Source organism: Perna viridis, chromosome 1, assembly GCF_037379345.1.
Source record: "Perna viridis isolate PV_CMFRI_1.1 ecotype Kerala chromosome 1, ASM3737934v1, whole genome shotgun sequence".
Taxonomy (NCBI): Eukaryota; Metazoa; Mollusca; class Bivalvia; order Mytilida; family Mytilidae; genus Perna; species Perna viridis.
In genome coordinates this window covers 9,059,092-9,071,265 of record NC_142445.1, presented here as the reverse complement: position 1 = coordinate 9,071,265, position 12,174 = coordinate 9,059,092, and the positions used below count along the sequence as shown (strand labels likewise).

Genomic DNA, 12,174 nt, shown 5'->3' with positions numbered 1-12,174 from the left:
CATTTCCTGCAATTTGGAATTCACAATTGTCCCTCAAATCAAATCATAATGTTCTTTGAAGAAAATAATTACATCTGTTTAACTTCATGTCATAGGCATTACTGTGAAAATCGCTAAAATTAAACGCTTCATGGTTTACAGTATCTGTGGTAATAACATTACTTATATGTAAAAGTTCATGACTCATGTTTACTTACTTGAAGTAGTTGTCTCTACATCTATAAAGCTAGGTTCTCCTCTGCCCCTTTGCGTCCTGGCCCACACAAGAAACCTATAGGAATGGTCAGGTTCTAGACCCTTTATCTGGGCTCTAAGTGTGGAGGGGTTAGAGATCTTAGGATTCAGGAAAATAACAGCTCCAACACTGGCACCTTCAACTACAATACATATGCTCATTAAATCTATTTTGCATTTTGAACCATCAAGAATTTTCAGGACAGTGTATTTTCTAAAGTTCATAAAGATCAATGATCTGATGGCTTATGTTTCTATTCTAATTATAACTACTAATGTTTAAATGTCATCATTTCTTTTTATCTGGGACTAGTTTAGTTGTGGTTGTTTCATGAGATTCAAGACAGAACTAAATAGAAATCTTTTACAAAAGGAAAGGGAGATAACTCTATTTACTTACTTGGTTGGTATCCTATATCATACCCAAGCAGCACACCATTTGGTTCATCTGGAGGCAGCCATTTTAATATGACATAATTAAACCCAAATCTTATTACATGTAGATGTCTGACTGGACCAGGCACTGTTAAAAAAGCAAAATATAGGTACATCAGTCATTTTTACACTTCATATATTATGTATATGGATATTTCTTTACTAAAACACAGGTCATGGTTAGTTTAAAAATTTTCTCAGTAACAAATTTTTGTTGTTTTGATATTTTGCATCTTAAAAAAGGTGCATCTAATAAAGTCTAATGAATAATAGGTTACCATATATAATTCTATAAACAGGGGAAGTAGGCCTAATATTGCCAATGCAAATTACCAATACATTTAGTATCACAGCGGTAACCTGAGATAGAAAATATTGGGCAGTAAGAACAATGGAAAAAGTTACTGATAAATAGGTGAGTGTTGTATGTGTTTCCCTCCTTCTGTAGTACAAAAGGGTTGTGTAGTATTTGTTTACCTCCTTTTGGTGTACAATAGGGGAGTGAAGTGTGTGTTTACCTCCTTCTGGTGTGGAAAAGTCTATTGTTGTACTAGGTGGCCCTGTATAGTGGTCATTCATTACAGCCACCTGTGCCCTGAGGGCTGTGTAGGCAGGCAGACCACTAATGGCAGCACGTACACTTCTAACATAAACATCGTCCTTGTTCTCTACAATAACATCTATTTCCTCCCATCGATGTCGACCTTGGCTGGACTTCCAGTAACGTAACTACAAAAATATCAAGTTTCTCAGCTACAAATCAGATTTTCTAGTCTCACAATAAGAACAAGTGAATTTTCTGATTATTTAAGTTGTAAATATGATAACAAACAGAATTTGTGACACTGAAACAAAATATACTCAAAATCAGCTTCTCTTTAATGTCATATTTATGTGAGTAAATGATGCGTTATTATCCAACTTTAGTCCTAATTTCCCTTAATTGCATTGCATTTGAAACCATTGAATGGATGGCCACTTAAGTGATAGTATGACTTGAAATAGATTGACTTTAAATCAAACAATGCACTAAATCTTCCCCAATAGAAAACAAATACAGTGCATTGATGCAACATGACCTATAAAGGATAAAAATCAGAATGCCTTCATACAATTCAATTAGATATATAGAACTGTATACAGCTTCAATAGATGATGAAGTAATGGTAGACATCATTTATATCTATACAATGTATTATCTAATGAAGTTATATCTAAGGATTCTAAACCATACAACAACAACCAAAGCATACAAACTTCTCCCTTCAGAATAATATCAAAGTAATATCTACAAATGTCTATCTTTTATTTCCCTAATTAGTTTATTGTTGTTTCATTTTTGATAGTGGTTTAATCTGTTTTTCTCTGTGAACATCAACTATGTATGGATGAATCTATATGTTTTATTGTAAAAATTAAAATGATTTTTTTTAATACAAGTCCAGACATTAAGTGAACAAAATCAAATGTCAAAAAACAAAATCATCACAGGACAGAAGAAATGTGTTGATGCTTTATACAAACTGTCTGTAAGAAAAAAGTTAAATGGCATAGATTGAAAAGTCAACATATGATAAATATATGCATACCAAGTGACAAATCTTGGAATGGACAGGTGAACATACAGACTAGGTGATTGATTCTAACACACCACCTACTAGTTAAGTGAGGTATAAAACATTTCCTTTCCTCTTTCGTCTACCCTGGACTTAACTTTTTATGAGCAATTTGGCAGATGATTCTAGAAAAGCAAAGGACACTTACCCTACCAGTGCACCTAGTCCATGCTCTCAGTTTTTAGTGGAGTCAGAGTTGATCATTTACTTTTGTTACTTTGTATGTATTATTTTGGTTATTTCATGTTCTTTGTTGTTGTGTGTGCCTATTTCCCATATCTGGTCTTTGTCTATGGCTTCATAGATTTCCACTAGAATCTTGGTACTGGTATAAATTAGTTGTGTAATACAGTAATCCTGATAGTCTGAATGGTTGTGCATTCTTGTTCAGATTGTTGTCTTACCAAAGTGTTTGCAATTATTGTTGATGAGTGTATACTTTATTTTATTACCTTATAGCCTCTGAATTTTCCTCTTATTTTATCTTCTGAAGTGTCTACTGTTTCCCAGATAAAGTGAGCTTTATGTGGTTCTAAAGGATGTGTTGTATCAAGACGGAAATCTTTAGGAGATATAATGGGTTCTGAAATAATAAAGAAATACAAAAATTGCTTGGGAAATCTTTAGGAGATAAAATGAGTTCTGAAATAATAAAGAAATACAAACAAATATTGCTTGGGAAATTTGAAAATCATTACAGGTTCTTAAAAAAAGACAAAAACAATGAGGAGACAAGTTTACAGTGCATGATATATGTGATACAACCATATTTATACCAAATATAAGGGAATCCTGTCATGATCTTTGTCATCATATATTCTCATAGCAATTTACACTTAATGCTCAAATACAACCATAATCTACAAACTATTAATTCTTTGGGAATGTTGGTCATAAATCTTCATCAAGAATACATCTTCTAAGGAAACATTTCAAAATAATTCATTTGGTATTATATGTTAGAGCCAGGCCTAACAACATAACTGTACATGTATAATGGAAAATAAAACTCTTCAGAGACAATAAAACAAATTGAGATCAAAGAACATTTATTTAGTGTTATTGAGAACAAATGCTTTGTTATATAACACTACTGGCTTGTCTGCTTTCAATCTAATATCTCTTTGCTTTCACTCCACAAGGAATATTCTTATCTTAAAATATTCTTTTTGTTTCTTGGTTCATAATTTCATAACACAAAGCAGCTTAACATTCATTGATTTAAAAAAAAGAATCCAACTTTATCCTACAAAACTAAAACTTCAGTTTTTTTGTCATATGAATCAATATTAATATCCTTTGTATATTGGGGACATGATAAATGTCGGTTGTTGATTTCTATAAAAACACCAATAAATTATTCAAGTCACTGCAAATTTGTCTTTTGTCACATATTTGTTAAGAGCCATGGCTGGATCAATTTTGTAAAGAGGAAGTTAAAAGTAAAATTTGGATAACCTATTTAAAGATAAAATAATTGCATTATTAATTATGAAATTAAGTGTAATTATTTGTCTGTTTGTTAGCATGCTTGGTATTTGATCTCTAAACAAAGCAGTCTCAGCACTTATTACTCATTACAAAATGATGATATTTAAAATCGGTTTACACCAAAAAGGCCAATATTTTACTTTCCGAGATGTGAAAATCAAGTTTTGGAAAGTAAGTGACTCAATTACTGATATTGTATTACTACTATAATTATTTTTACATCCTACTGTTTTTAGTTAAGTGAGGTACATTTAGTGCAGTCAAATTCAATTATAGAACATGGCAGCATATTTAATGTAAGGAATCAAAATTCTGCTGGTTTTACACTACATTTTTGACAAATTATTCCTTATTTATCAATACAATTCAAGTGACTTTGAAATCTAGTTCACAGAAGGCTGATCAACAGAGGGTTATAAACAATGACAATTTGTTGGTGATATCTGAGTTTTACTGACTTGTTTATAGATTAATATACTTATTCAATTGAATAGAAATCCATCAGTGCACTTAAAAATGAGTCATCAATAGAATCTATTAGATTTGTGATTTTCTCAGAATTAAAATTCATTTTTACCAATTTACTTTTTAATTATTTCATAAAAAAACCTTTTAAGTGAAAGTATTACTCATCTTTCACCTAGTTTTCAGAAACCTTAAACAAAATGACTGAATGACTGTTCAAATCATTGTTGCAATATCCTGCCAAGCAATATTACATTAAGAGTTGGAAGCAAAATATCCTGCATATTTTTCTTTTGCCACAGATATGTTGTGTGTGAGTATGCTTGTAAGATTACTTTTTTTTTATATCTTAATATAATACACTAGGAAATCAGCTTGATATGACTGCAGAGGACAAACCCTGAACAGTTAAAGCAAGTAAATACACACATTTTTGACAAAATAAATGATTTGTGGCTCACAATGAAGGTGGTCTAAAAGATTGAACATAACATCCAACATCTCAATACACTGTAAGATTCACAATGTCAAAGAAGCCTAAAAGATCACTCACTGTAATTCTAGATCATTTGTACCTTCTTGTGGACTAATTTGAAAACAGGGCTATAAATCCAAAATCTTGATAAATGTAAAGGATTAGATTCAGCAAATATAAAACCTTAATACTGTGAAAGTACTATTGTTCATGGGGTACCAATTTTCGTGGTTTTCATGGGAGGCCAAACCAAGAAATTAGGTTCCCAATGAAAAGGAGATTTCCTTTGATGTGTATATTGAAAACCTCAAAACCATGAATTTAAGAATCCACGAACTTGTGTTACTTCCTAAATCCATGAAAATTGGTATCCACGAATTCACAGTAATTCAAGAATTCAAAAGAAACTGGCCCAAGGATAAGCAACAAAAGTTTAAGAAAATGCTAGTATTTTGCCCAAAAAATTCTGGCGATCAAAAACTTTGTTTTAATAGTATGAAAACTTGTAGCACAATTTTATAAAAATCCATATACTCCAGTTATTGTACTGAAAAGAAAATGTTTGATTTTTGACCTATATTCCTAAACTAACTACTAGGTTCATAATTCACAAAACCAATCCCAAGCTCCTTTTTGTGGTATTTTTCATTGTGGAACAATTTCAAAGACCCACAGGCATTTATTTAAGCCATTGATGGCAACAACATCATAATACTCTATGGTGGTATAAAATGTATATAAATTAAAACTATCTGTATTTCTTTTTATTCATGTTATTTATTTCATTCACTTATTTAGTTTTACAATTATAGGAATTTTTTTGGTCATTTTTTAAAAAAATATTCTTGAATTAGGAAATTCCTGCATCCTGAAATTATTTGATATTTCTATCACATGTAAACAATAAAAGACTTAAAGACAAATTATTTGTTTAGTTTTGTACCTACCAGCCTCCCCTGAATGTCCAAGTATGATGAAAGGTGGCTGGTATGAATCTCCAATATCATTGTAGGCCTCCACTTTAATTTCATACAATCCATATACATCACTGACATCAATTTCTAGTTCGCTGGCTTTCTCATTGAAAACAGAGGTACGGTTCCAATAAGTACTTCCTTTTGGTCTATAAAACACCTTATAACCAAACCCTGGTCCATTATGTTCTAACCTTGGCATTGGCTGTAATAAAGAAATTTTGTCTTTTTTTAAGAAGAAAACATCAGTGCATGGTTTCAGCATGCTGATTTGTTTTACAGCGAATAAAATAGTTTACTGCTGGAAATAGGGTTGGTCTTCCCCTGATTGAATGATGTGTCTTAGGTAGTTAACTGGACAATTTAGAAGGAGATTTAAACTTTCTATCATTTCATGTATATATACCTCAAAATAAGTTTGATAGAAAGTATTAACATTTTGACTTTGTCCAGGTAAGGAAGTTCATCAGGTGAAGGTCATTTAAATCCTATTCCTTGAAGTTAGCCATATGACTCACTGTAGGAACTGTATCTTTTATGCATATCAACACATAATTATAATTTGACATGAAGAAAATGGGTCTAAGACAGAAATTGCCAGTTTGCCATAAACAGGACTTAGAAGTGTGAGAGACTTGAAATTGCATCACACGACATAGGACCTGATGCTGAAGTTGTGTATCAAATATCCAGTGGCTGAAAAAAATGTGAAAGTATTTTCCCTGCCCACCTGCCAATGGCCAACCTAAAATCACCATTCTATGAGCCCATTTGCATGAGTGCAACTTGGTCAAAAATGTACAAGTCTTCTATGCCATTCAGCTTGGTGAAAAGTCTGTTAAACTTTATTCCACTCTTATTTTCTCTGAACACTAATTACAAAAATAAAATTGGCTATTTTAATCCTCAAATTGTTTTTACCTTTCATCAAAATTGATACCCAAGAGTAAAAGGACTTTATTGATCAGTTAGTTTGCATCCAACATGACTAGATTTGAATGTATTGTGCTTCCATTCCATTTTGTGATTGCATCATAACTTAAAAAAAAACATAAAAAAATTGTATGAGAACCACTGGACTCACTCTGTAAACTTAAAAAAGTTATTTAGTAACTACAATGACCATTTTGGAAAAATATATACAAGTATATGGCATATACATGTACTATGAATTCAGATATCGTGCAAAAAATTAAATTACAAACTCTCCATAATTAAAGCATGCAATGAGATTTTTAATTAACACTATACAAATGTCTGTACCATCAAGTCATAGATAGACCATGGCATGTTGATTTAAGTTCTAATTAAATATCAAAACATGTTCATTTATTGGTTATGTGTCTTATACTCCATTTAGAAACAGTTTTCTATTTTCAACCAGTAAAACATTTTCACACTTTCCAATCAATACAGGAACCTGTCACCAAGCTGAATGAGTCAACACTTAAAAGATGATAAATTTAAAAAAAAAATGTCTTTAAAAGTGATCTCCTCTCACAGCAGTCAACAAGTACAATGTTCTATTATCTTTCTAAGCTTCTTTTTTCAGCCTTACAATTCTCACAACAGGACATACCACACAATCAAATTCAGTCATTCTATTCAGTTGTATTCTATGGTTAAAAGGAATTAGGTCTGCAATTACTTCAGAACATTCTAGTTTTATGGTAGTTATTTGTATTAAGGATTTCCAGCAGTCATTATTCTCATCTTCCTGTAATTTTTCAATTTTTTTCTTAACTTTTTATGCAAAAAATGATAATTTCTGACAGTGAAAATTGATTCATATGGCATGAAACATAATTGTCAATCATTTTCATCAATTACAAGGTACAAACTCAAGCAACAATTTACAAGCCTAAAAAGCTTTGGTATAATGTCAGAGCAGAGACAAAAACGTAGAATTTAAATACAAGATGACACGAAATATAATTTATCAAAACAAATGAAAACCAGATATTGCCTATAACAAATAGGACAAACATTGAAAGCTAATTCAATATTCTTGTTCTCATTGAGCAGTGGGATGAGAACAGGTTAGTATCGAGATGTTATCCCAGACTCCATAAAAATCAATTTGATTGCAATCGGTTCACAAGTGATTGTTCCCGTCTGACAGGAAATTACAGCCCTTTTCTTATTTCCTGCCATTATAAGTAATAGCCTGTCAGTAACTTCAGCCACAGCTTGTTTAATGCTTATGGATGAATTAATTTCTTAGCACATATTTCACTTTTTTCTGAAAGATAAACCTTGAATGTCAATGATTATATACAAGTCTCTACCTCATGCTCACTTAGAAATAAATAGAATAAAAGCTGATGTTAATAAGACAAGTGAGGTTTAACTTCTCTTATCTGCTGGTAAATGTAGAGATTCAAGGAGATACAGAATAATGGGGAATATGTAAATATAGAAATTATTTTGTTAATGAATCCTTTCAATTTTGGTTGCATACATTAATTGAAAATATTCAATATGGGGTGGATATGCAAATTAATCCATAACCTAGAAATAAGATATAAATTAATTTCGTTAAACTACACATTTCAAAATAGGATGAATGGCTCAGTCCAAATGGAAGCGGGGTCCAGTTTGATTGTAACTGAATCTGCAACACCTACCTCCCATGTGATAACCAGTTTGGTTGTAACTCAATCTGTAATACCTACCTCCCATGTGATAACCATTTTGGTTGTAACTGAATCTGCAGCACCTACCTCCCACGTGATAACCAGTTTGGTTGTAACTCAATCTGCAACACCTACCTCCCATGTGATAACCAATTTGGTTGTAACTCAATCTGTAATACCTACCTCCCATGTGATAACCAGTTTGGTTGTAACTCAATCTGCAGCACCTACCTCCCATGTGATAACCAGTTTGGTTGTAACTCAATCTGCAACACCTACCTCCCATGTGATAACCAGTTTGGTTGTAACTGAATCTGTAATACCTACCTCCCATGTGATAACCAGTTTGGTTGTAACTCAATCTGTAATACCTACCTCCCATGTGATAACCAGTTTGATTGTTACTCAATCTGTAATACCTATCTCCCATGTGATAACTAGTTTGGTTGTAACTGAATCTGCAACACCTACCTCCCATGTGATAACCAGTTTGGTTGTTACTGAATCTGCAACACCTACCTCCCATGTGATAACTAGTTTATACTTTCTGTCTGTCTTAGTTCCAACTTTGTCTGGGTTTCTATCTGGATGACCAGGCGGCACAGGGCAAGGTTCTTTTGTAGGTAAACTAGGCTCACTATATCCTATAGAGTTTCGAGCTAACACACGGAAAGAATAAGTCCCCCATGGTGATAAATCTATTGTTCGTGGCACCGGTGTTGATATGGGAATTTCCTCATAGTTACTGTTCCAATAATTTGGGTTATCTGAAGTGTTATATTGCACTAAATATCCTTTGATTGGATCCCCACCATCACTACCATCCCGCCAATCTAAGTCAGCCTTATGTCCCATACATGTCACTAATTCCACATTGTATGGTGGAGATGGCACAGCTGAAATATACAACATGTATTTCATTGACAAGTCATTATTTTTTCCATAACTGCATTATTTTTCCAGGCCAATACAATTTTTTATCATTTTGGTTGCCCACAAAATGAGAGTATAAACTTTTAGTGATTATGGTACATATAATAGTGACCTATAGTGACCTGGCAATCCTCACCTTACATGGTGAAAAATGAGAATCAAATTTTTGCATAGTATTTGATTCAAATAGGCTAAAATATTTAAAAAAGAAAGGCACCCCACTAACATGGAGAATAAGAACTTTCCGTTCAGTCTTTATTAACAATATTCTGATGCCTATCTTAATTTGTAACTGTAACAAGAGAAAATATGAAGATAGTGTTGGAATTTCTAACCACATGGGTAACAGATGAGAAACAGACATGACAGATCTTGTAGCTATTCTTTCACTTGGAATGGAATTAAATGATAAAATGATGTCCCTGAGCTAGCTCTGGTTGACAGTGATGGTTATGTAATGACAGACAACAACCAAAATAAAACAGTACTGAGACAAAACATTCAATGGTGCCTAACTAGTTGTGTCATTAGAAAAATAAATTAAAAAGTATAAAAAAAAGCATTGATCAGTAGGACAAAGATCATTTGTATGGGAATGTCAGGAACACCAGTGAATTAACTCTGCTATAATTACATGGCATAAAACTTGCTATGTCAAGGAAGCAGTGAACTATAATACGTTTAATGTCCTGGTTGGGCATTTCTATAATTTAGGAAATTGTTCTTGGTGACTCATGCCTAGCTCACAATGAATCAAGTAGTAGCCCTGAAAATTAGATAATTTTCTGTTGCTTTTAAGCAACAAAATTTAAATTAGACTCAATGAAATTGAAATTAGAAGATTCTGAAACTGTTTTGCATCTTCCCAATTTGACATTTGTATGAATTAATTGGAAAAGAATGAAAGCTTTTTAAGAAATATGCAAAATAAATGACAACTTCGGTATGAATCTAAAATAGATTTTATTTCTTTTAAATTATAAAGGATTCAATTTTGAATTAGCAATTATAGTAGAAATCTATAGAAACTTAGAATAAGATATAATCCAGAAGTTATAGAAATGTACATTGAGATAGAAGCCCTGCTGTCAAACACTCTGAGGTGGTAACATTCTGTTTGCTTACACTAATTAAACTATTGAATACATTCTATAAGTAGGAGGTTGTTTCTAATGTAATATCTCTAAACAATATATCTCCCAACCCTGCCTTAACATAAGTGGCAAACATTATAATGTTCATAAAATATTAACAAAAAATCAGTAAGTCCATTGTTTCCTCTGTGCTGAACCTTTTAAACAAGATCAATCTTGTGAATTGCCCAGTTCAGAAAATAAACAAGTTAAATATTGCTCAGACACATAAAAGAATCATTACACCATTAAAAAAGGCCAAACTATTTTAGAAAGGCCTTTTAAAGCCAAGCAATAAATTTTGATGGTCTATAGTACTGAGTTGTTTCCATTAAGAGAAAGCAGTAAACACAAGGACAGTTTATTTACTGCTTAAAAGCAAGATATGACCATTCATTGGTCTATTTTTGTAAAAATAATAGTTTCTGTCAAAAACTTTATTGCCAGATGCAATGTATTTTTTTATCTTTTATGAAAATGATTTGCCCTGCACAATGAACTTTCAATGTAAGTCTTCCCATTGACTTTCATATAAATAGAGGAAATTTGTGGTTTTTACCTCGTAGCATGAAACTTCACAGTCTGTAAAACATTACTGACTGGTAATACTAACATGCGACTACCCACAAACCCTTCAACATTCTTATTTAAAAGTAAATATTATTTCAAAGGATTATTTCTGCATAGTATGAACAAGAATTCAAGATTCAATTGTAATGCTTTAAAAGACAGAATTATTTCTCCCCTGTTTGAGCCATTAGAAATCTTTGGAGTGAGATGGTACAGATTGAGTGCTGTGTTCATTGTCAACAAAAGTAAACTATATTTGAACAAATATTTCTTGAGACCCAACACAGAGAAATTAGCATGCCTTCTTTATTTTGCCAATTCTGTGATCTATCTCCTTTTTTCATGATGTTCCTAAAATTGTTAAAAAATATTCAGGACTGCTTAATTTTCTTGTTACAGGTATATCCACTGAAATAATGATAACTAAACTGTAACAAAAATTTCACTGTTCACAGAATCAAGGGTGATATGACTGTATATGGACCTGTTTGTTGCCTTCTAAAAGTTGTTTGGACCAAAGTCAAGCTATTGAGGTCCATATAACATTTAGGAATGGCAAACTGTACAAAAAAACATTTAAGGGACAGGCTGATTTTGTAAGAATAAATAGGATTATCAAATCCTATAAATGTTATATAAAACAATAAAAGTGTAAATCTAAAATCAACCAACAGCAACATCACTTCATCTTGTTTCAGAGTAGTTTAATATGATGACAATTTATATTCACAAACTACTATCAATATTTATCATTAAAAAATATGGCAATTTTATTCAAATTCTTGCATTTGAAATGAGTTTCATACTTACTTATAACTTTAAGATTTGCAGTTGACTTATATTTCTTGCCTCGTAATGAGCCTATACATGTATAATCTCCAGCATCATTCTTCTGTACATCAGTGATCAATAAAGTCCGTCCTTTGTCTAATATGGTAAATCTGGAGGACGGAGCTTTTAATGAAGAATCTTTAAATTTCCATCTAATATGAACTATGTCTCTATCACTATGGTCCTGTGTAACAACTTGACATGAAAACTTTACCCTCTCTCCTTGTCTGGCCTCCTGATTCATTAAAGACACACTGATTCTCAAATCACCTGAAAAATATTTAAAATTTAAACCATACTGTTTCATAGATACATAGATTCTTGGGACACACCAATTTTCAGATTACTGTAAAGTAAAATGTTTTAATCATGGCAAGCTCA

General features: G+C 32.0%; 1 protein-coding gene across 12 annotated transcripts in view; it reads right to left on the bottom strand.

Moving 5' to 3' along the window:
* The window catches only part of LOC148627127 (neuroglian-like), a 101,467-nt gene that overhangs the window by 5,082 nt on the left and 84,211 nt on the right, over positions 1-12,174 (bottom strand). For all 12 annotated transcript variants that reach the window (XM_088567976.1, XM_088567969.1, XM_088567959.1 and 9 more), the window contains 7 exons: positions 11,773-12,063; positions 8,846-9,222; positions 5,664-5,895; positions 2,738-2,868; positions 1,188-1,398; positions 635-757; positions 198-377 (listed from right to left, as the gene is read on the bottom strand). In XM_088567976.1, the coding sequence (XP_088424102.1) occupies positions 198-377; positions 635-757; positions 1,188-1,398; positions 2,738-2,868; positions 5,664-5,895; positions 8,846-9,222; positions 11,773-12,063 (1,545 nt within the window). The remainder of the gene's footprint in view (positions 1-197; positions 378-634; positions 758-1,187; positions 1,399-2,737; positions 2,869-5,663; positions 5,896-8,845; positions 9,223-11,772; positions 12,064-12,174) is intronic.